At 37.7% G+C, this 25,656-nt stretch overlaps 1 protein-coding gene across 1 annotated transcript; it reads left to right on the forward strand.

Moving 5' to 3' along the window:
• Positions 1–1,187: 1,187 nt before the first annotated feature.
• On the forward strand, positions 1,188–25,338 carry LOC127636187 (protein strawberry notch homolog 1-like). Its single transcript, XM_052116614.1, has 32 exons — positions 1,188–1,510; positions 2,994–3,110; positions 3,290–3,391; positions 3,646–3,967; positions 5,714–5,814; positions 6,120–6,216; positions 6,401–6,561; positions 7,482–7,615; positions 7,706–7,796; positions 7,873–8,034; positions 8,775–8,910; positions 8,998–9,103; positions 9,241–9,394; positions 10,722–10,904; positions 10,991–11,088; positions 11,292–11,437; positions 11,646–11,843; positions 11,923–12,096; positions 14,057–14,229; positions 14,321–14,452; positions 14,529–14,664; positions 14,891–15,003; positions 15,119–15,190; positions 15,306–15,405; positions 15,525–15,599; positions 15,707–15,853; positions 18,897–18,991; positions 19,110–19,196; positions 19,344–19,481; positions 20,696–20,772; positions 21,068–21,261; positions 24,068–25,338. Exons 2-32 carry the CDS (start codon positions 2,997–2,999, stop codon positions 24,208–24,210), a joined length of 4,161 nt encoding a protein of 1,386 aa, XP_051972574.1. The 5' UTR covers positions 1,188–1,510; positions 2,994–2,996; the 3' UTR covers positions 24,211–25,338.
• Positions 25,339–25,656: the final 318 nt, after the last annotated feature.

Below are 25,656 nucleotides of genomic sequence, written 5' to 3' on the forward strand. Positions count from 1 at the left end.
GATAGGAGAACAGTGGTGAATTCTCCTAGAAGCTTAGAACATCCTATCTGACAACAACCAAGAAAAACTGTGTCCATGTGTCCCTAGGAGAATTGGTGCTGTTTTAAAAGCAAAGTTGGTCACAACAAATATTGATTTAGGTTTTTATTTATTTAGATTTTTTTTATGTGTACTAGGTTTCGGATGATGTTACCTGAAAAATGAAAACTAATGACGTCATTATTTTTGAAGAAATCCTCACTATGCAACATTTTTCACAAGTGCCTAAAACCTTTGCACAGTACTGTATATATTTCACTTACACAAAGATAATATAATGTCTATTAAACCCTGTTTTAAGGTGTTTTGTATACATTTATAAATGCTTTACAACTCAGTGATTACCTTGACCAGTAAAAAGAAATCCCCTAAAACTTCTCTTCCGTTAGAAACAGTTGCCTGTTTAAATTATATTTCGATACTGTATAATGTAAACAAAGAAAATATGTATTTGTGTTGCTTAAGAAGAAAAGGGGACTTTTTTTGTTAAGTTTATACAAATATTTGGTGGGAATGTAAAGAATTGTACTCCATCTCCACGTATTGTAATTTGTATGTATGTATCATAATAATAATAATATTTAAAAAAAGAAAATTGTTTACACTTCTTTGAATGAGTTTCAAAATAATTTGTAGGTCAGTCTTGCAAAATACAATATAGAAAACTTGTTTTTGGTTAAAGTAATTCATAGATTTCAAATATACTTTTAATTTTCTGATATGTAGTCTGTTGAGTATTGTTTCAGCTTTATACATTTCATATTCACATATGCAAATGTACTATTAGCAAGCCTTTTTTTGCAGTGTTGAGGAGATGAACATTTTTATAGATGTAATTTTGAAATTTAGAAACAGAAAAGGAACCAAAACAGTTGCAAAATATTCTTCGTTTAACATTTTCAATGAATGAATGCCAAGTGGTGCCTATGTATATCTTTTTACGTTGCATTACTATTTTATCCGTGATACAGTTATATGTTGTACTTGTTATTCGTTGACAATAAAGCAAGAAGAGGAAACAGCAGAGGTCGATAACACTTTTTGACTTCACCAGTATGGCGTCCGCAGTGTCCTTTTGACGTGTCATTGGAGGAAACATTTTTCCTGCGTCACTTCCTGAGTCTGAGTAAAAGGGGGGTCACGTGACATGGCTTCTGCGCTCTCCTTCTCCGACGACTTTTGGTTTAAAAAATATTAATAATTAAACATCACGATTAGTATGGACGGGCTCCAGGGTTTTCTGGAAGATCGTCGTTGGCCGTCTCTCGATCGATGCTCCACGACCCGCAAGCCTTGTCGCAACTGGAGAATTCCTGGACTCAAAATCGGCTGTTTTGTGGGCTGCAGCGTCACGTGACCAGCACGCGCCGCGGGTAAAGATGGCACCGGATGGTTAGAAAACAAGGAGCGCGAGCAGCGGAGACGTTCAACACACCGCCGCGACAGTTGGGATCCTTACAAACAGAGTCGAGTACGTGTTTGGCTTATCGTGCATTAGCTGTCAGACGCAGATTTTGTTCGTTGTTCCACCAGATTCACGATTTTAGCCGGTTTGGCTCGCCGTGGCAAGAAATATATGGTTTTATTGCGTTTCGCGTGCAATCTGAGGGCGTCTCGCGACTGCCTCGCGCAGCATGAGACAAAGTCACTGAGAGGAATTATTCATCAAATTACTATATAAAAGCTCTTAATTTGTTTGTCAAATTGTCTCTGATATCTTTAAATCTATTTATAGACAATCCAATACGTGTTTGTGCTTCTTTTTTGTCATTTTAAAAATGTAATTGGTCGCTAAGGGAATTAGTAAACAACCAACGTAACCAAAACTGAGTGTCTGTCACCACATGCAGCATTACATGGCACTTTTTAAAATGTATCTGACTTTATTTTGGTATTACATAACAATTGGGATTGATACAGGATTGTTATACTTCGTATTTACCCCGCGGTCTATTTGATGTGATTACATTTGAACATTTTGGACTAAATATCACAAACCGACTGTTTGATGTGTATCACAACTTGCAGATCTCACGATATTCTTGTCAGTTTGAGATTTAAGTATTCCCACTATTTAATGGTTCATTACTGCGTTTAGTTGTGCTTTTATTTTCTGAGTGTGTAAGCTGGTTGACATTAACATCCAACAGCAACGTCAGACCAGGAAGTAGTTGGATCAGTTTTAGCAAACACGTGTGGAGGTGTATGTTGTATTAGTCTGTTGTTACTTATCTTAATGTTGCTATTAGGCTGTTTCGTGTTGTGTAGATTCTTAATGACATGTATTCTAGAGGTAGACCGATATACATCGGTTTAACCGATTTATCAGTACCTATAGTTGCTTTTTTGGAACTATCGGTTATCTGAAAAAATAGTTGTAGATAGTCCCCTATTCCTTATCACTAAATCTCATCTGGTGAATCTATAAGCTCCAAAAAATACTAATGTATAGAGGATCATACCAGAGCCAAATCTCTCTAAATCAGAGCGTTTCGGTGTAGTCCTGCATTATTTACTATGTATTAATTTGTCTGGTTATTATTGGGATTTGGGTTGCACAATAAACTGCTTTTGGGATTTTATTCATTTTGCAGCCATGTCTGTGCCCTTCACAGTAAGGAAAGAATATGGCTTCTTTATTATTATATGGATATATCTTTAAAAACTATCGGCTGATTAATCGGTTATCTACCTTTTCCACCTACTTTGGTTGACCTCTAATGTATTCTGCATTCACCAAGGCCTTAAATCTTATATTAGTATCCAATTCTGCATAATTCATGTGTTGATCTTTGTTTGAGGTTCGCGATTTTAGTTTCTGAAGTGTTTGAATATTTCTATTTAACATAAGGTGACATTGCGTAATGTTTGTTGTTTAGATGTGATTATAAGATGTCTTGCAAAGCAGTATCTCTTTACTGTTGAAATCTTCATAGTTTAAAACTTTCTTTTAGACAATGGATCCTGGACAGGATTTGCTTCTTGCTGCACTAAGTGAAAGTGGAATCTGCCCTAATGATCTTTTCGATGTTGATCCTCAGGACATCATTCCAGCCCCTGCTTCACTTCAGGTAGTCAAAACACAAGCAGCCTCATTATTATTAATGATGCATAGTATCCATGACAAATAAGATACACACGTCTACTCATGCATTTGTTTTTATTATTTATTTTTTTGTGTCTGTACCTGAAACGAAGCACTTTTCTGGTTTATTTTGATGACTGACAAGAGTTGTGTTTGTCTTTTTAGTCAGTTTCAATAAATGCACTTGACATTGGTCTCAGTAATGAAGCTTCTGGAATGGTCAGAATTGAACCTTCTGTTCCACCTACTCCAACAGTAACAATCAGGGTAAGTTTTGCATGCTTTTAGTTTCCGAGTACTGTAACTTGTTTAGATTGTTATATTGAAAGGCTGCATTTAACAGCTAACATCTGAACGGTGTCTGGTTGTACATGATCGTGAACCAGCCTAATTATTCAGGGCTTCTGTAAGGCCAACTAATCAGTCATTCTTACAACACACCGACTTTTGAAAAATGTCATTTTGCGCATCCCTAGTGGCATTGTGTGGTCATCAATATATTTGTTGTCTCCTACTTGCAGGAGAAGCCTCAGCAGTCGACAACCACTTTTGTCTTAAATCAACTGAATCAGTTGCCATCGCTGGGAACCATTGTAGTCACAAAACCTTCAGCTGGGGCCACCTCTAGACAAACCATCACAGTAACCAAAGTGGTACACACAAGCTCAGCAGGCCAGCGGACCACCTCTTTCTCACCTACTGTTTGCACTGTGGTCCCACGGAACAGCGAGCAGATCAGGTTGAAGGACCTCCTCCGAACCAGTAGCCTTGGAGAGCTCATGAAGTTGAAGCCCCCACCTGACATAGCTCAACCCGTTGCTACGGCAACAGCCACAGGGACAAGTGAGTGCTGGCAGTCGTGTTGGATCTTGAGCGATCGTAGATGTTTTTTAGCCTGTAAGGGTCTGTCGATGCAGCTGTCAGCTTTGTGGCACTTAACCAGATCTGTCACTGAGTGCCAGATCTAGCTCCAGCTGTAAAAACAAGAAACCATCATGGTCTCAAGATAAAACCCATATGGAGGCGCTAAAGCTGTGGTCAACTGCCCTTAGGATTTAGTGCATATGGTTTGAGACAGATTTTTAGAAAATGTAAATAAATAGTTAAACCAGAAAGAAATATTTTGTCATAATTGACTCACCTCAATTGTACTACAAACCAATATATATATATATATATATTTTTTTTTTTTCCAATGAGAAGTTGAAGAATGTAGATGTAGCCCCATAGTGACCAGGCACGATCATCCACAAAGTAACCATAAAAGTAGTTAATATGACTCCTGGCTTATATTTCAACTCACTATATTCCAAGTGCTACTTCCAACATTGCAAGGCTTTCTTGCCACAACATGCCGGTTGGTGGTTTTTAATCATTCTAACCATGGTTTAATAAAGGCTTTCTTAAATTTTATACTTAAGTCTGAGTGCCTTGGATATATCCTTTTTTCATGAGATAGATTATCCCTTTTCCAAAGAGCACCAGCAGATATTGACTTTAGACCCAAGTAGCGCTCGTTACATTTTTGTTTTATATATTGCTTCAGAAGACCCGCATAGAGAGCAGGATTATTATGGCTCAATGTTTCCTACAGAATTAAGCTCCTGCAGCAGGGGAGAACCAACCCTCCTTTTATTAAAATGATAATACCTATAGAAAATGTATATATAGTTAAAATGATTGTGTATATATACTTTATTATAATATAAATGTCTAAATGTATTGCAAACGTTTATCTGTAGCTCGCTACACATTGTCAGATGAACAACACTGATTCAGTAAAATAATCATCAGACTGTGCACTTTGTGATGGGGCCTGCTTTTCCCTCATTTTTTGGAACCCAGTGAACTTGAATAACATATCATTTGTGATGCAATACTGAGAAATAATAATAATGGTTATTACTACATTTCGAAATTACAGAAATATATTACAACTGTATTATAATAACTAGGATCATTATTATTATTATTATTATACAAGTAAAGTTTCTCTTTCCTCTTGGTATGGGGTCTGGTTAAACATTCAAAATGTATGTAATTAGGTTTACTTGGTAGCTTTGCCAGTTAAAGTGAGTTTTGAACACTGTAAATATTACACGCTCAGCACGTTACCGAATCGAACACAACACATCTGTTTTTCTGTGCATGAGATGAAATTTGTGGAGTGAGCACAGAACATGAGCAGCTCTATTTGAATAAATCATAGCCCTTTGTGGTTTAATATTCACGTATGGTAATTTCTTGATTGTGATGACAAAAATGTTTGTGTTAATGTACTTTTCAGCACTGACTTGAGCTTTTTCAAGCTCTTTGGAGCTAATATTTTTCAAGAAAGATCATATGTAGCAGCCATACTTTATCTTTTAATGTCAATACTCTTCCTTTCAGAAATTATTCTGGTCTCCACAAAGATGATGAACAGATCAGGTATGGGTAGGGTTTTTACTGGAGCTTATGTGCACAGAGTTAGTTTTCACAGGTGCATTCATGTTGTGGTGGGGAGTTATTATTTCTCGCACACTGCTGTTGGTTGGTTTGACTTTTAATGCCTGTATGTTAATGTAATTTTCTCTCTCTCTTCCTCAGTGGAATTAAACAATGGTTTGAAAAAAGAAGTGTCCAGCAAAGATGTAGCAAGAATCTGGGTCAACGATGACATGAAAATGCGGAGCTTCTCACCTGTGAACGTGAGTTTTTATTCATTTGTTAAAAATACACAGCAGGGCATTGAGCAGTAATGATTATCAGTACGTAAAGGTGAAAAAGGTTGTTTTTTCAATGTTAACATACTTTTTTATATTGAAAAAGTGTGAAAATTGTGTTTTTTTTTTTTTTTTTTTAAGTACACCGTAACATTAACTCAATCAATGGCATGCCTTTGGGGCAGGATTACCTGATTGTCTGGCAAATGGGCAGTTTTTGGGGAAACTTGTTAGATTGCATTTTTGCAGTTCCATTTACTCCACCTTTATCTATTTCTGCTTCATTTTAGAAATTACCAGGAATTAAGGATGAAGAAGAACCAGAGGAAGAGGAAGAAGAGGAGCTGGGTCATGCAGAGACATATGCCGAATACATGCCATTGAAACGTACGTATGATCGCTACGATTCTTTTGGAAGCAACTGATTGAATTTGCTCTGCAGTATTTGAGTCATTTGTACATGGAATGCACATTTCTTCCAAGTGTGTGGGTTGAGAATGTTGTATAGTTTTTATTTTACTTCAACGCATCCTTGAAAGTTTGTTAAACTTGGTCTCGTCTTTTATCCCAGTGAGGATTGGACTGCGGCACCCTGATCCTGTGGTGGAGACCAGCTCTCTCTCCAGTGTCAAACCACCAAATGTGTGGTACAGACTTTCCATTCCAGAGGAGACTATTGACAGAGGCTGGTTATCTGCCCTTCAGCTTGAGGCCATCACATACGCTGCGCAGGTCTGTGCCTTTGTACATAATGTAACAATTGAACATGAATTATGTATGAAGTAAACCTATGCAGATAAGATCACAAAATTAAATATCAATTTTGCAGACTTTAACCTGTTGATATGCACCCCCTTTTTGTGCACAAACCATGAAAATGACATTCCTGAACTTAAATGGTTGTATTTGCGGGACCCTTTGGAGTATGTACACAGTTGTAGTATCTTTGAAAGAAGACACTTTGGGCTTTATTTCCCAAGTTTCAGAATTAATATATGTTGTTATTTAAGTTAGAGAAGCTGAAGTTTATAGTAATGGAAATATGTTGTGCTGAACAGGCTCATTTTGTTTATGAGACTCTAATATATAAGATAATTTACACTTTTGCAACATGAATGCTGCTCAGATTGTATCGTTTGTTGAAGAATGATGACGAAGGGTCATTCTTCCAGGCAAGATCTCATGTAAACAATGGAGAATATATAAATATTTCTCAATTTATAAATTTTATGGACAAAGTGCTATTGGAAGTTTTTCAATGAACGCTTCCCATGGACAGTTCACCCAAGTGTGGCGAACTGGATTTATCAGGCGATCGCGTTTTCATAAAGTTATGAAATCCCGTTTTGTTATTGCATGTTTTCATTTGTACTCCTGGCACAAATAACTAGATTGCTGTTTCTGGAGCATTACTATCGTGAAACAGATCGGATATCAATGTTGAACCCTTAGACCTTTGAAATGATGTATCATTTGTTAACATTAATTACATATATAGACTGTAAATTATATATTAAATGTATGCAGAGTGATGTCACTACCGCGTGCGGCGGAATTGCGTATCAACAGGTTAATTTCATAATTGGCATACCACAATCTCAGGCATAAAGCTTAATTTTCAGATCTGTTACTTGGTTTGTGTTTTTGTGCAGCAACATGAGACATTCCTACCAAATGGAGACAGAGCGGCCTACTTGATTGGAGATGGAGCTGGTGTTGGAAAGGGAAGAACCATTGCTGGCATCATATATGAAAACTATCTGCTTGGAAGAAAAAGATCACTTTGGTAATCACACTTGTTTATCTTTTTTCTTCAAGCAGCTTTTCAGTTGCAATTCCACTGTCATTTATCTCTTTCTCCCACTGGTCTCTGCAGGTTTAGTGTCTCTAATGACTTGAAATATGATTCAGAGAGAGACTTAAGAGACATCGGTGCAAAGAACATTCAGGTCCATTCATTAAACAAGGTAGACAAAGTGCTTATTCAACATATAAGATGTTTGTCTATTTTGAGGAGCAAATTCATTCTCTCCTTTTTTCCAGTTCAAATATGGAAAGATCTCGTCGAAACACAACGGAAGTGTGAAAAAAGGTGTGATCTTTGCCACATACTCATCTCTGATTGGAGAGAGTCAGTCTGGGGGAAAGTACAAAACAAGATTCAAACAGCTACTACATTGGTGTGGAGACGACTTTGATGGTGTTGTATCCTTTCTCAGTAGACAGATTGTCTTTTGACAAATAAAAATTAAGCAAGTTTCTGTTGTATCGATTAAGCCTGGGGTATTTTCAAGTATTTGTGAAGTCTTTGCAACGATTTTGCTGCTGAAATTAAATATGCTACATAGTGAATATTGCAATTTTATTTAGCCAATACATCTCTATTTCAACTCCAGTTGCAAAAGCATTCATGTTGCTCAGTCTGATTCATTTCTGTGAATAGGTTCAAAATAGATTCAAAGGTTTGTTTGCATCATCATTAAGTTTGGGGAAGTCTCTGGGGGGGGGCATTTTTAGTCATATTTTAGTAAAGATATATTTAGGTAAATTCCTTTCCTGTGTTACTTTGCATTGTTATATTGATGTATAAAAGACATTCATAGAGTGAAATAATGTTGAAAATGTGCCATTTTACTGTTTTCGTTCTAACGTTAAACGTATTGAATCTACTCTGCATTAATGGCTATTTGGTTGAAATAATGATTTCACTTATATTTCACTCATTTGAAGAAATCACTTTTTGCCATTTCAGAGCAATTACATAAAATTCTAGGTGTATTGAATATTTTGAAAATGATGGGGGGTGGGGGAGAAATCTGGATAATTTTGGCTGTGTTGCTCTAAAATTGACTGAACACTAGTAAAGTAGTTCACCTGGCCTGATTGTATTGAGCTTGTCTAGAATCTCTGCAGTAACTATGGTGACCTTGATTGGAACATCTCAGATTGTCTATGATGAGTGTCACAAAGCCAAAAATGTTTGCCCTATCGGGTCGTCTAAGCCCACAAAGACCGGGCTGGCAGTTTTAGAGCTACAGAACAAGCTGCCAAAAGCTCGGGTTGTGTACGCTAGTGCTACAGGTATGTAACCATGGATACATTTCTGTTTCTTCTTTTCAGAGCATGTATTTATTTATAAATTTTGTCTGCATTCTGTAATTTGTGTAGGAGCATCTGAACCCCGCAACATGGCCTACATGAATCGCCTTGGGATATGGGGGGAGGGAACTCCATTTAAGGAATTTACTAATTTTATCCAAGCTGTGGAGAGAAGGTGAGTTTTTCAGGTTAAAGAGTTTCTCATTGCAGGTGACATTTGTTATGCATTTGTGTGTCCGTGAACTTGCTTTTGATTATTAGCCTGCATCTTCTCTATATTGAATGCTATCCTTTTTTGTTGGGTTATTTTAGAGGTGTTGGTGCCATGGAGATTGTTGCCATGGATATGAAGCTGAGAGGAATGTACATTGCTCGACAGCTGAGTTTCACAGGCGTGACGTTTAAAATCGAAGAAGTCCCTTTGTCTCAGAAGTACATCAAGATGTACAACAAATCTGTCCGCTTGGTGAGTAAAATATCAACTTTCAAAATTGCTGAGGACAGTACTTAAAGTAAAATGTTTTAGCTGTACTAACTATAAATGGAGTAATTGAGACTCAAGATTATCAGTAACACTGATTACGTTTACATGGACACCAGAAAGTGGCTTATTGCGTGAAAATGGGTTATTGCGAGAAAACGACGTTCCCGTTTACATGGACTGTTTAAGCGGCATACTCTTTTCTCCTGTGTACATGCGGCACAATCAGTAAGCCGCTTTCTCCACAGAAACATAATTTCCCCACGACGCTTGTGTAAATAACACACGGCATCCGAGAAAGACTTCACTATTTTACTCTGTTTATTCGCTTTATTTCCAGATATTCGAGAGTTGTTGCCGTGTTTGTTTCCTTAACTTACTATTGTGACCTGCAGCGGAATTGCAATGCAAAAGTGGGGTTCCCTCTTATGTAAAACTCTGGGATAATGTACAAGCGCTTATATAGGGACTGTTGATATTTTACATTGGTTTGTATAAATGGGCATAGTTTATAGTGTTTGACTTTTCCCACTGTTCTCCCAGAAATGTTGAATTCTTTCTGCTCTGTTAACTTGTTATTGGGCTCCATCCTATGACGTTTATTATCCCGGTCTGTTCCACGCATGTGCACTCCTCAAACAACCATCAGAATGTCGCTTATGTGTCTACATTAAGCTGCATTCTCCAGGAGATACCTAGGTGTTTTAAACCACTTTCTCTTAATCCCTTAAGTGGCATAAGGAAATTAGCATTCTTGTTTACATGCCGTTTCAGAACACCGCTTTCTGCTAACACCCTAGAATAAAGGTGTTTTTTTTTTTTTTTTTTTGGAATGCCCAATTCCCAATGTGCTCTAGGTCCTCCGGGTGGCTGAGGACGAATCTCAGTTGCCTCTGCGTCTGATTATCACGTAGCTTGTTGAGCGCGTTACCACAGAGACATAATGCGTGTGGAGGCTTCACGCTACTCACCACGGTATCCACGCACAACTTGCCACGTGCCCCACCGAGAGGGAGAACCACATTATAGTGACCATGAGGAGGTTACCCCATGTGACTTTACCCTCCCTAGCAACCGGACCAATTTGGTTGCTTAGGAGATCTGGCTGGAGTCAGAACTTGTGACTTCAGGGGTGGTTGTCAGCGTCTTTACTCGCTGAGCTACCTAGGGCACCCAGTAAACTACTTTCTTAAGTGCATGTAAACATAGTTTTTTGTCAAGTCAATAAATATCCGCTCGCTGACATATTAAATCATACCAAAGAACTTGCAAAAACATTAATGATTAAGTCATGTACCTTTAAATCTTGCAGTGGGTCAGTGCCAGAGAGAAGTTCCAGCAAGCCGCCAACTTGATGGATGCAGAGCAACGGATGAAAAAGTCAATGTGGGGCCAGTTCTGGTCTGCTCACCAGAGGTTTTTCAAGTACCTTTGTATTGCCTCCAAAGTTCGGAGAGTAGTGCAGCTGGCCCGAGAGGAGGTTAAAAATGGAAAGGTTAGATTGAATGTTCACTTAATAAAAGTAAAAGTGCTAGTCAGAGCGTAGTAACTGATTGTGGTAACCTCTTTCCTTCTCTGTAGTGTGTTGTGATTGGTCTTCAATCAACTGGAGAGGCTCGAACCCTTGAGGCCTTGGAAGAGGGAGGAGGCGAGCTCAATGACTTTGTTTCAACTGCAAAGTGAGTATCAAAGGGTTTTCTCTTGTAAAGCTCTGTTCCAAACCCTACTGCGCTGTCTACATAGGCAGCTACTTTCCAAGGCTGCTTCCTAACTGAAATGAAACCTTTTATGTGACAGCCATAATAAGATATCTTAAAAGGGTGTTTTATAGTGTGAATGCTGATTTCTAACTGAACAGATTTGTATTCATGTTCCTTTATAGGGGTGTGCTGCAGTCCCTTGTGGAGAAGCATTTCCCTGCTCCAGACCGACAGAAGCTCTTCAGTTTATTGGGCATTGATCTGAGTGTGAAGAAAATGCCTTCACCTTCAGAAACCCTCATAGAGCAGAAAGGCAAAAAACGGAAAGGTACTACATCCCACTGCTGTATACAGAGCATGGAAACCATAATGGTATTTATAAGATGCTGTTTAATGTTTAGAAATAGTTTCAACTTGAACACATTTTATATGGTTTAGGAAGTCCGGTCCGCTCTTGGGTTTTTGCATGTTTACTCAAACTGAAATTGAAATTGAGTTTTGCTTTGACCACCGGTGGTTTGTGTGTGTGTTTTAAGGGCCAGAAACGAAAAAGGAAGTGAAGAAAGCCAGAAAATCCGGAGGTCTATTTGGTAACAGCTCTGATGAGAGTAACTCTGATGATTCAGACAAAGATGCCGAGAGTGATGACAGCTTCAAATCTATAAGCTCAGGGGAGGAGGATGAAGATGACTTCAACCCCTTTAAGGATGATTCCAGTGAGGATGATGAAGATGGTAAGAATTTATAAAAAAACATTTTTTTCCCAATTGTCAGAATAATTGGCAGTATTTAACATATCTTTCAATTTGTCAGATCCGTGGCTCATCAGAAAAGACTCCAAGAAGAGCAAAGAGAAGAAAAACAAGAAGAAAAAGAGCATCGATCCAGACTCTATTCAGAGTGCCTTGTTAGCCTCTGGGCTTGGAACAACCAGGGCCACTTTTACAAGCCCCGCCATGAAACCTTCAAGCAACATAGTTACTGTTGGTAAGTGACCATTGAGTTTCTTACAGGGTTTCTGAATCATTTCAGTTTCAATTAGGGCTTTTGATTTGATATGTTAAGTGCAATTTAATTATACTAAAAATAATGCGCTAAAATTAATGCAATTAATCATGACCCCTAACTCCTACATAAATTACGTAATAAGTCAAAAATGATCTACCATGCAAGCAATTCAAGCTTGAAGTACGTATGTTATTACGAGCTGCGCAGCCAGAATGAGAATCGCTTACTTAGGAGAAAGCACAACAGGTGGGTGAAGCAAAGCAGAATACTGGAATCTTGAGACGTGATTTCAAAGTTTCCACTACTTTGAACTTGACACAGCATCCTGAAAATTTGGCGTTTATGACACTGAATACCAGTGAGGTGCTCCAAATGCAGCCGTCTGTGGCACGCACATGTACATCTAGAACAACAATTAAAAATAGCGCAAACGGAACGCAAGAATGCGTAATATGAGAACTGGACACATTGTCTAACTCGATGCAAAACAAATTGCTGTCAAATGTTGGCTTGTTCAATGATATAAGAATAAAACAAACAATATATTGGGTTTGTTCACCCATAAATGAGAATTTATTTACTCTCCTTCATTCCCAGAGGTTTATGGCTTTCAGCTGAACACAAATTAAGATTTTTAGAAGAATATCTCAGCTCTGTTGGTCCATACAATGCAAGTCAATGGTGATCAGAACTCAGAAGTTCCAAAAAGGACATAAAGGCAGCATAAAAATAATCTATTTGTCTCCAGTGGGTTACTCCATGTCTTCTGAAGTGATATAGGTGTGGGTGAGAAACAGATCAATATTGAAGTCCTTTTTTTAACTATAAATCTACACTTTCACTCTCACTTACACATTCTGGTGTTGAAGATTTACAGTAAAAAAGGACGTAAATATTGATCTCTCACCAACAGCTATAATATCACTTCAGACTTAACCACGGGTGTCTTATGGGTTACTTTTATGCTGCCTTTGTCTTTTTTGGACCTTCTGAGTTCTTGTCACCATTCATTTGCATTGTATGGACCTGCAGATCTAAGATCTGCAAAAGAAAGTCATGTACACCTATGATGGCATGAGGATAAATATATTTAGGTGATATATCCCTTTTAAGCCACTTTTTGTATTGTCTAATCAATGCTTCATTCGTCTGTCACAATAATGCAATTTATTTAAACTGAATTTCAATTTATGAAGACCCTACATATTATATATTTAGAAATATTGGAATTTTTAGGCGGTATTTATATAAATTATCTTTATTTGGGGGCCTTTCTCAGCAAATAATGATGTATGCGATTAATTTGATTGTTTAATCTGCATGTCTCTTTAATTAATTTGCTTTCAAATATTAATCAAAGCTGTCAGCCCTAGTTTTAACTAGTTGTTTTAAAACCGAAATGATCAATAAAGTTTCAGGCTCCGACATGTCTGTGTGCTGTGCTCATGTTTCTCATTTAAATGGAGTGAAGTAAAATGAGGTTGTCACAATTTAGAGATGTATATTATTATGTCAAGTTTAGCTTAAATAATGCTGTTTAAATTTAGCCGATTCTTAATTTAACTGATTTGAATTTTAGAAAGGTTCAGAGAAATACCTGACTTAATCTTTATGCAAAACCCTAAATTAGAAGATGTCAACATTATGAAAATCTTCTGTTTTAATATGGGTATATTGTGTAAACATTTGATGCCTAGACACAACTGAAAAGGCCATGTCATCGGGGAAAAATATTAACCAAAAATATTCAATAATATTGTACTATTTCATGTCATACATGATGGATAAAATCAAGTCTTGCCCTGCATAATTTCCCATTAGAATTTTCAGTTGCAGTCAAAAATAAGTTGTAGAAGTGAAATGGTGTTTCGACTGGGAGCACAGTCACAGTAGTTTTTAAGGTCAGTGGATGTTAGTGTCACTTCCAAATCTCTTGCAGCCAAATGTGAGCCAGAGGAGAGCAGCTGTGTGACCAGTCAGGATGCTGTGGAGGATGCCCAGAGGATGAAGAGAGATCTGCTGGAACGACTGGAGCAGCTGGCAGAAGATCTGCCGCCCAACACGCTTGACGAACTCATCGATGAACTTGGAGGACCTGATAATGTGGCTGAGGTTAGTTTGATCATTTGTGTTAAGAATGCAGTCTCTGTGTATTTAATGATAACAATGTAAAGTAATCTTGTGCACATCGTTTGCAATCCAGATGACTGGCCGCAAAGGCAGGGTAGTCAGCAACGACGATGGCAGCATTTCCTATGAATCTCGATCGGAGCTTGATGTTCCTGTTGAAATTCTGAATCTTACGGAGAAGCAGAGGTTCATGGATGGAGAAAAGGTATATTACTTTGACCTTACCTACATTTGTTTGATGATATGAACAGCATTAAACTTTACTATATCTGCTTTTGTAGAACATTGCAATAATCTCAGAGGCTGCCAGCTCTGGTATTTCCCTCCAAGCTGACCGCCGAGTGAAGAACCAGAGGAGGAGGGTGCACATGACATTAGAGCTGCCGTGGAGTGCCGACAGAGCTATTCAGCAGTTTGGTGGGTACATTACTATGATATGGGTTTTTCAATGGCCAATACTAATATTTAGAGAGCAGAATGGCCGGTATAATACGACTATATACACTAAATATAATTTAATGATGACAAATTATATATCCCCCAAAAAAGTGTTGAAATAAACACTTATTTAAATAAATTTGTTTACTTTTCATGCAATGTTGGCATTTTCACTTCAGTGACTCATTGGATTTTGTGCCAACAGGTAGAACACACAGATCGAACCAGGTGACTGCACCTGAATATGTTTTTCTCATCTCTGAACTGGCTGGAGAACAAAGATTCGCCTCTATCGTTGCCAAACGACTGGAAAGCCTGGTGAGTCACAAAAGACCATTGTGTGTTTTTGCAGCATACCAATGTCACCCTTTGTTTAAATTAATATTGTTATTATTATTATTTTGAAGCCTAATTGTTTGTCTTTTTAAATCAGGGTGCTCTTACTCACGGAGACAGAAGAGCCACAGAAACAAGAGACCTCAGCCGATTTAACTTTGATAACAAAGTAAGATCACTTTATATGAGTGTTTTACACTTCATATATTGTAGTCAGAATTTAGTTGTTGGTTGTTGCTAGATTGTGTTCTGATAAGTGTTTTTTTTTTTCTTTCACTTTACAGTATGGTAGAAATGCTCTGGAAATAGTCATGAAGTCTATCGTCAATTTGGACTCTCCTCTAGTGTCTACACCTGCTGACTTTAATGGGGAATTCTTTAAAGGTACTTATTTGGTAAATTGCTTGTTTTCAGTAATTGGAAAAGTGTTAACCAGTCAATGTAAACTACCAGTGATTTAACAAAAGGGGGATTCTTAAAACCTTGTAATATTGTTTTTGCAGAAATCCGTAATGGTTTAATCGGTGTGGGACTGATAAACATGGAAGACCGATCAGGAGTTCTTTCGCTAGACAAAGGTGAGACCTTCTCATTTTAATCTTTCTATCTTAAAATGTTGAAATGCCTAATGACATCAGATCCAATAATACAGAATTTCATCATGCCCCTTACTGTTTTCTTTAAGATTACAACAACATTGGAAAGTTCTTGAACCGGATTCTTGGTATGGAGGTCCAGCAGCAGAATGCTCTCTTTCAGTATTTCTCTGACACATTGAATGCTGTCATTCAAAATGCCAAAAAAAGTGGACGATATGACATGGGAATCTTGGGTAAGAAGTAGGGATGTGCCACGGTGATTGACTAATTGACTAGTCGTCCAACGATTGACTAGTCGATTAGTGGGGTCGACTACTAACATTAATATTTTTTTTTTTTAGTGGAGCGAAGTCTTTTGCTGATTCTGTCTGACACTGCTTAAATTAGAGGTCGACCGATTGTGAATTTTATTGATACCAATAACTAAGTTGGGCAGTACCTGCCTATAGACCAATTAATCAACCGATAGTTTTTAAAATTGATACTGAATTAAAAAATAACACTCAAAGTAAAACAGTGCTGAACTTTACCATAAACAATACTGTCTGAACCATGAAAATGTATTGTACTTTTTAATGAAATAGATATTAATATATTAACTAATATTCAAATTTTAAAGTCAGCTGATTTTTAAATTGATGTTTCCTTAGTCTACAAGAGGATGCAATAAATGCATAAACCATTCAGCACCGTTATATTATTGCAGAGAACATTCTTATCCTGGTTGTTAAAAAAAGAACATTTAATTTTCAACTAATGTGCATAAAATAAATAAAAGTTTTAGTTGTTTCATATTCTCAAAAGTTAGGTCAAAAGTCAAATGAGGGGAGGGGGGGGGGGCGCTTCAGTATACAGTTCATATGGTGTTACACTTGCAAGGATCCCTACTACTCCAGACTCAAGCTTCATAATAACAGCAAAATACCACATTGTTTTTTATTCAGTACAGTTGTATGTAGAGTAGCAATATTCACAGACATCAGTGGTATTCGGATGAACTCTGTGGTGAAGCGGCTCAGACTATGAGCACAGGCCAGGGGCTGTTCAATCAGATGAAACGCAACAGACTGGACCCGAACATGCAAAATGCCAAATTTGCCAAAATGCAATGGCAAAACACCTCCACCAACTGTAAGGGGCTGTTCACTCCGAACGCTTTTGCAACCATCCATTTGTATTTCCATGTAAACGTGCGCTAGACGAACATCTTTGTTTACCTTTGTTTTTGTTTATTCAGCGTCTCGTGCAAGAGCGCTGTTTTTTAGATGATGTGTCTAATTAAAAAGAACTTTAAAAGCTTATTGAGACACCTGATTTCTGTTAAACTGTATTTGTTGCGCTGTGTCTAGCCTTTTTTTAGCGCAAGAAGCTTCTCTCGGCTGCATGAAGATATTAATTTGCTCTCTCACGTCACTAGCTTTAAATATGCAACTTAGCTGGCAAACAAATGCATAAACATGACCAGCTGGATATAAACTAATGCAAATAGATGGTAATAGATGATAACAATCGTGACATTTAAACATTTGGGTAGGACTTGCATGTATTTTTGTCATATCGTTCTAACCACTTGAGGTTAGCTTTAATGTTAGTGTCCTATCAGCCTTGTCAGCAAACATACTGCTGTTCTCTACTAATGCAGCATCTAGTCAACAAAGTCATTACTTCATAATGGCATCATGTACTGTATACATGTTTTAAGTCCGCATCTGAAGTGTTTTGCTCCATGCAGAGTTTAGTCTTGTCAAAACAAACACCACAAGGCATCGGTGAAGTGATATTTTTTTTTATTTAGCCTCTAGAAGCAGCTCTGTACTACTGTATAACGACAGTGGACCCTTCCCCCGACGCAACTTGGAAAAACTGTCAGTGTGGATATTTCCAGATAACCGATTATCTGTGTGATTATTTGGCAAAAGCAATATATCGGTCGATCTCTAACTTAAAATATTTGTAATAATATAAGTCTAAACTGCCTGATGTCGTGAACTAGATGTGGATCCGCATCATCGTCTTGCAGTTCTATGCATTTGGATGCGCAGTGATGATCGCCCTGAAGCACTCTGGTTACATTGAAGCACATCATTCTGCGTTCAGGATGCACATAAGCTGTATTGTGCCATTCTGTATTGAGCCTATTATTGTTGAATATTAGTTACCATGGTGAAGTTATGTGCTTTAAGTCTGTATATCTCTATGAAACGTGTCTGATCGGGTCACGTGAACAACAAAGCCAAATTATTAGGGGTGTTCATATTTGCTCTGTCTTCGATTCGATTATGATTCTTTACTTAACGATTACAATGCATTGTGAAATCTCAAATTTGATCATTATTTTGGAACAATTCATAACTATTTGAAAAAAATGTATGAAATGTTTTGACTAAACGTTCTTAATTTTTGACACGCACCAGACTTGGAGTCACAGATGATTTAGCTGATATGTGTGGCTGCATATATAAACAGAACTTTTTTTTTTATACATCATTTATACTGTATGATTGTTACATATAGACATTATATGGTACATATAGATATGTTGCATCCATTATAGATCTGATATGAATACTGTATAACAATGTATGTTCCAACATAATGATTTAATGCAAACACAGACAAACAGATGGTATGCATACTGTGGAATAAGCATAATAGATTTTATAATGTAATGTTAACATTTATTGCGCCAATTATTACGAATGAAATGTGTACAGTCAGATGAGATCCATGTTTAAACCGAGCAGGGTCATAGATTTAAAAATGATCTTTTAATGGCATGCAAAGGTTTTTGGGATGGGGAGAGAGATGGCTGAACAGAGATGGCAGCCCCCGTTCATGAGACTCTGTAATCAACAGAACTGTCTGAAATTGCTCCGTTTCTTATATTTTGTGGCATTCACTATAAAGAGAATGAATGAACAAGTGAGCCTTTTCATTCACAGCCACATGTCTGCCCACCAATCTTATTTATTTAAGCCGAGTTCTGTTTGTGGTTAAACCGTTTTATGGAGAAATAAAAGCAATATAATATTGTAAACGGGGAAGAAAGCAACAACAATCAACTTTTGTCAAGTGGGCACAAACAGTTATTAATATTGATCACGATACAGCGATGCATTTTTACAACCTACCAATTATATACATTATTATCCTTAACATCGACTAGTCGATTTAAAAGATTGCTAGTTTTGCACATCCCTTGTAAGAAACTTTAAAGCCTGTTTTAAGTCAGTTAATACAATTTCAGAGCTGCTAATTTTGTTTAATCTTTCACAGATTTGGGTTCTGGAGATGAAAAAGTGAGGAAAGTTGATGTCAAAAAATTCTTGACACCAGGATATTCCACCTCAGGACATGTGGAGCTCTATACAGTATGTCTATTTTCTGTATTTGAGGAACGAGAAATGGAATAAGTGTTTTGCACTTGTAAGTCCTAATGATCTCTGTATGGTTATTTCTTGTCTAAAAAAGCTTGTTCTGTGTGTTCAGGTGAGTGTGGAGCGGGGAATGTCATGGGAGGATGCCACCCATATTTGGGCCGACCAGAACGGACCAGATGATGGCTTTTACGTGCAGGTGAGGCTTTTCAGTTGCCTTATGCACCTGTCAGCCAGTTCACCCAACTGATGAAAATGAATAAATTTTTTGCTGAATTTTGCACAATTATATCCGTGAATGCAAAACTAAACTGAAGTTGAAATATTTTCTGTGATTTACCTCAAGGTGCGGAATAACAAGAAAATTGCCATCCTAATAAAGGAAGTCAACACCATTAAGAGACACTTCATGGTGTACAGACCAAATACAGGAAAACAAGTAAAGCTGGAGACTTACGCAGACATCAAGAAGAGGTGTAAAAAGGTATTACGTTACATCTTTTGTAGATGGAAACACTTTGGATGTCAGTTTTCATCACATTTGCACAAAAAAATCTGTTAAATTGCCAGCCTTTTTGATAAATAAACCATACGTTTGGCTTGTGACATGACAGGCCTAGAAGAACACTGCATAGTAATTGGATCAGCTCCTTTAGAAATTTGTGTTTGAGAATCCTAACCTTGTGCATGCTTAAATGTTCATTTTATTGCTTTGTCGTCTCACAACATTAATACAAACTTTTCTTACAAAGAGACTTTCTTTAAAAAGTGGTCTTGTTCACATGCAACGCCTTTATAAAACTGTTGGGATTTATCACAAAGGCTGTATGTATGGAAGGCCTATTGACCTTATACGCCACAGAAACAAGCACGCAGCCATCTTGAAAATGGTCTTTTAACTTCCAGTCGAGGGTTGCTATATAGATATCTATGGTGGTGATATCAAAGTGGAATCAGCTAGCGAAGTGGATTTACAGGTTATAGAGTTGCCAAATGTTATCATGAGTATTTTAAAGTGTTCATTGGATATCATAACAACTGGAAGAGCGGAGGATTTTAAAACAAGTGTACCTTCATGCTGTGGATGCACTGATATGCATCTGTGTTCATAAAACTCAGAGACAAAACAAAGTCATTTAAAATATATCTACAACACCTCTGTCCATCGAAACGTAGGAATGGGTGCCACTATATTTATGCACACATACAGTATACATGTGAAAGTACAAGTTTTATTTTATATTCCGTTTAAAACTATTTATAATCACATTTAAGCCTTTTAAAAATGTGGGGTGACAAATACATTTTATATACAAATATAATTTCCTTAAATGTTATGAACGTGCATATGAAATAATACAAGCTGTCACTGTTTGAAATTTTACTTCAAATACACATTTGAGAACAAACTATTAACAGGTGAAACATAAAAAAAACATTTGTAGATCATCAGATGGGTGAAGTAGACTCACACCATCAACTCTTGGTGAAAAATACTTTCTGTGCTCCCACTAGTAGCTTCAAATCAAACCTGAAGGTAAGAGACAAAACAAGGAAGCGTGCAGCGCTGAAAAGTGTCGGGGCTGAATAAGGTTAATAGGTAGCTTGGTACCCTGCTTTCAACTAATGAGAAATGTATTTCTTCTGCTTGTTCAGTCATTCTCACTGCTGTTGTAAATGCTTCTCATCTCAAAACAGGTCCTCTCTGATGATGCTAAGGTACACTGGATTGATCAGTACAATTCCTCTGCTGATGTCTGCTCTCATGCGTATTGGTAGGTGCTTCTTTTAATATACTCCTTAAAACGAGTGATGTCTTCAGTAACAGAAATAGAAAAAAAGCAGCACGTTTTACTTTTGTGCATTAGTGAGCTAACTATTAGACATCAATCTTTTAAGGCAGCATCGTTCATAAGTGAATGATTAGAAACTTGCGAGAACATTTTCACTAAGCTTGTGCCGTTGCATTTTGCAATTGCATTATGAGCAAAGGGTACAATTGATGCTGCTTACCAAAATGAGGAAGTGTGTGCAAAAGTTCATGTGTGAAATGAAATTGTTTTTTGACAGGCGAGGGAACTGTAAGAAGGCCTCACTAGGGCTACAGTGTGAGATTGGGCTGCGCTGCAGGATGTACTATGTCCTCTGTGGCTCTGTCCTCAGTGTGTGGACCAAAGTGGAAGGTGTCCTGGCCCCAGTCAGTGGATCCAACGTGAAGATGCAGATTGTACGTTTAAGAACAGAGGATGGGCAGAGGATAGTGGGTAAGTTGTCAAATTGCTGTTTAATTATACATCTCAAAAACAGACAAACTATATTTGTCTCCTACGTTTAGTTTGAAACAACCTTTGCATTGCATATTCAGCGGGTCAGATAAAAAGTAATGCTGGGTAAAAATATAGTTTTACCTGATGCATCGCAATCTTCATTTGAACAGTCTTGATCTTTTACTCTGTGCAGCAGCACTCAAATACAGGTCCTTCTCAAAAAATTAGCATATTGTGATAAAGTTCATTATTTTCCATAATGTAATGATAAAAATTAAACTTTCATATATTTTAGATTCATTGCACACCAACTGAAATATTTCAGGTCTTTTATTGTTTTAATACTGATGATTTTGGCATACAGCTCATGAAAACCCAAAATTCCTATCTCAAAAAATTAGCATATCATGAAAAGGGTCTCTAAACGAGCTATTAACCTAATCATCTGAATCAACTAATTAACTCTAAACACCTGCAAAAGATTCCTGAGGCTTTTAAAAACTCCCAGCCTGTTTCATTACTCAAAACCGCAATCATGGGTAAGACTGCCGACCTGACTGCTGTCCAGAAGGCCATCATTGACACCCTCAAGCAAGAGGGTAAGACACAGAAAGAAATTTCTGAACAAATAGGCTGTTCCCAGAGTGCTGTATCAAGGCACCTCAGTGGGAAGTCTGTGGGAAGGAAAAAGTGTGGCAAAAACGCTGCACAATCGAGAAGAGGTGACCGGACCCTGAGGAAGATTGTGGAGAAGGACCGATTCCAGACCTTGGGGACCTGCAGGAAGCAGTGGACTGAGTCTGGAGTGGAAACATCCAGAGCCACTGTGCACAGGCACCAGAAACAGCTGCAGAAGCGCCTGACCTGGGCTACAGAGAAGCAGCACTGGACTGTTGCTCAGTGGTCCAAAGTACTTTTTTCGGATGAAAGCAAATTTTGCATGTCATTCGAAATCAAGGTGCCATAGTCTGGAGGAAGACTGGGGAGAAGGAAATGCCAAAATGCCTGAAGTCCAGTGTCAAGTACCCACAGTCAGTGATGGTCTGGGGTGCCATGTCAGCTGCTGGTGTTGGTCCACTGTGTTTTATCAAGGGCAGGGTCAATGCAGCTAGCTATCAGGAGATTTTGGAGCACTTCATGCTTCCATCTGCTGAAAAGCTTTATGGAGATGAAGATTTCATTTTTCAGCACCGACCTGGCACCTGCTCACAGTGCCAAAACCACTGGTAAATGGTTTACTGACCATAGTATTACTGTGCTCAATTGGCCTGCCAACTCTCCTGACCTGAACCCCATAGAGAATCTGTGGGATATTGTGAAGAGAAAGTTGAGAGAAGCAAGACCCAACACTCTGGATGAGCTTAAGGCCGCTATCGAAGCATCCTGGGCCTCCATAACACCTCAGCAGTGCCACAGGCTGATTGCCTCCATGCCACGCCGCATTGAAGCAGTCATTTCTGCAAAAGGATTCCCGACCAAGTATTGAGTGCATAACTGAACATAATTATTTGAAGGTTGACCTTTTTTATATTAAAAACACTTCTTTATTGGTCGGATGAAATATGCTAATTTTTTGAGATAGGAATTTTGGGTTTTCATGAGCTGTATGCCAAAATCATCAGTATTAAAACAATAAAAGACCTGAAATATTTCAGTTGGTGTGCAATGAATCTAAAATATATAAAAGTTTAATTTTTATCATTACATTATGGAAAATAATGAAGTTTATCACAATATGCAAATTTTTTGAGAAGGACCTGTATGTAAGTGATTTACTCGCATATTCTACCAAATGCGACAATGTCAATTTAGCCACTGGCTGGTAAATTTTCATACAGTGGCAAAGAAGTTCAGCATCCTTTCGCTGCATGTTGAGTAAAAGTTTGGTTTCCGTGTAATGTGTCCAAAGGCGAGATCCACACAATCCATTTGTCATTGAATAACATCTCTTTAATACTCTGTTCTTTACTGTCAGTTGTTGTTCAAAAACGATCAATAAAAAATAAGAACATTTAGGTCTAATTGCACATAGCACAGATGTGGTAAAGAAGCACTCATTAATGTGCACTCAACCGAAACACTTGTGATGCTTGTTGACCTGCCTGTATTCTTAAAGAGACGGTGTGTTCTACAAATCAATGTAAATAGTTGTAAATAGTACAAATTATGCATTAAACAATAAACATGCAATATAATGGATGCAATTTAAATACATCATATTTATTGATGTATTAAATGGAATAACTAAAATTACAGTTCTTATAATATTTTTGCAATGTACAAAGTTAGAAGATCCCATATAATTATTGGCATTAATGAAATCAAAGCAAAATGGACATTACAACTGAAATCTACCCAAATGAGTCTTATCGAGCGCTTGTGAATCAGAATCATATTGGGAAATCTATACTTCATTACCCAGCCCTAATTGAAAGGGACATGTTTTTACTTATAATTGATGTGTGTTGACCTTGAAAAAGGGGGTAACACATGTTACTGTGGTAGTAATAGTGTATACATTTTTCAAATTATGCTCCGTTCTAAAATATTTCATCAAATCTCTAAAAAAAGAGATCTACTTTTTACACCATATCCAGTGAAAATGAAGACCCTGTTACATTAGTTATTTGTTCACACCCATGTTACCTTTATTACATAAACAGAAAAGTCACATTGATCATGACATAATAAAATGCACTGTTGAATTGTACACAAAAACACCAGGTACATATTATTCAGGAAGTAAATTGGATCAATTTTGATATCATGTTGTCTTTTAACCTGCTCTGTGTTTCCTGCTCAGGTCTGATCATTCCAGCCAATTGCGTGTCTTCCCTGGTCAATATCCTGTCATCATCAGATCAGTCTCAGCAGCTGGCTGTGCAGCAGCAGCAAATGTGGCAACAACTCCATCCGCAGAGCATCAGCCATACTGCCAACACATAGTGTGACCACCTCGCACCTTACTGCGGGGCAGATGTGGGATCATTAGCCAGCCAGCCTCCCCTTCCTCCGCTGGTATGCTACGAGAAAGACGGCGCTTGTGTCGTATTTAAAATTTCAGGATACATGTCCAAAGTGGACTCATCGCCAAAGGAGCTTGCTGGACTACTGAATCAAAGCTCTGCACGTCAGAGCGCACGGAGTGCGACAGCGAAACGAGAGTTGTGAAAACCATCGCCTGTGCTTTCCATTGAGATTATACTTGGCTCTTTGATACTTAAGAGGGCTGATGAGTCACCAACACTAGACACACAGTATTTAAACAGGACAGCGCTCAGGGGTTACTCATAATCAAGCTTTTTTTTTTTTTTTTTTTCATTTTGAGTCCTTTTAAACCATTTCAAGGACTTGACGCGCCACCAAACCAAGCGTCTCGATATAGCGCTCTGATACGGCATGTATTAGGCATGACACCGCTTGTTTACCACTTAATACAGTCCTTGATTTGAAACGGGAAATGGGTGTGAGTGGTATTAACCCAACCCTGAAGACTTTTCTGGAACTCTGATGAGTTGCATGGATTCTCTTTGGATTTTGTTTAGTTGTGAGCGTTAGGTCTGATAGGGTTGACTATATTTTTGCTGCTTTCCAGTGTTTCAGTTTGAGTGTTTAATGAGGAAGCAAGTGTTGTTCTCTTGACATTTTTGAAGTAAACTGGAATTCCCTCTGCAGAAGTCCACGTCGATCAACATTTACGGTTAATGCATTTTCCATTTCTTTGTTTTAATCATTTAGTCACACGATTTGTGTATTCGGGTGAAGAACATCTGAATAGTTCCTTCCCCCAATTGATCTACCGGTAATTTTGCTGTAAATGTTGGACTTTCACAAATGCTTGGTCTTTGGTGTATAGTTGCATATCTGAAATGTCATGTTTTGTGGAAATATTATTATTATTATTATTATTATAGATGTTGCAGCACTCTAAAGACAATGTCTTTTTCATCCTTGCACGAGTTGCACTACTGATGGATCTGTTGTACAAATAATCTATGAAAAATTTAACTGACTGCAAGATCTCTACCTCTTGCATATGACCAATAAATCTTATGGATTACCTCTCTTCCAAAATGTCGTTTTCTTTTTTCCTCCCATTTCTAGGGAACCACATTTCTGAACTTTTGGGGTGAGTGATGTGTGTTCAAACTGCGGAGTAACTTTTCTTGGCCCAATGTGGTCGGTAGGTGGATTATAGTCATAATACAGAATTTTAAAGACTTAATTTAACTTTTTAGAAGTTTTCCAGTTTTGGGTTCCACTACAATGAAAATTAAATAAAGGACAATTAATTCCAAGTTATATGGAATGTGGCATATTGTCTTATTTGATTGAAATAATACTTTATTGTGGACTCAAAAGTTGCATTTTATATGGGATGTTTTGAAATAA

This window comes from Xyrauchen texanus, chromosome 43 (assembly GCF_025860055.1).
Source record: "Xyrauchen texanus isolate HMW12.3.18 chromosome 43, RBS_HiC_50CHRs, whole genome shotgun sequence".
Lineage (NCBI taxonomy): Eukaryota > Metazoa > Chordata > Actinopteri > Cypriniformes > Catostomidae > Xyrauchen > Xyrauchen texanus.

Bases quoted from the DNA above. Each gene is read 5' to 3' on its own strand.
- LOC127636187 (XM_052116614.1), top strand. From the start codon at position 2,997: ATGGATCCTGGACAGGATTTGCTTCTTGCTGCACTAAGTGAAAGTGGA. The intron at 12,097-14,056 runs GTAAGTGACCAT...AATCTCTTGCAG, and splicing joins AAGCAACATAGTTACTGTTG to CCAAATGTGAGCCAGAGGAG. The intron at 15,406-15,524 runs GTACTTATTTGG...TTGTTTTTGCAG, and splicing joins TAATGGGGAATTCTTTAAAG to AAATCCGTAATGGTTTAATC.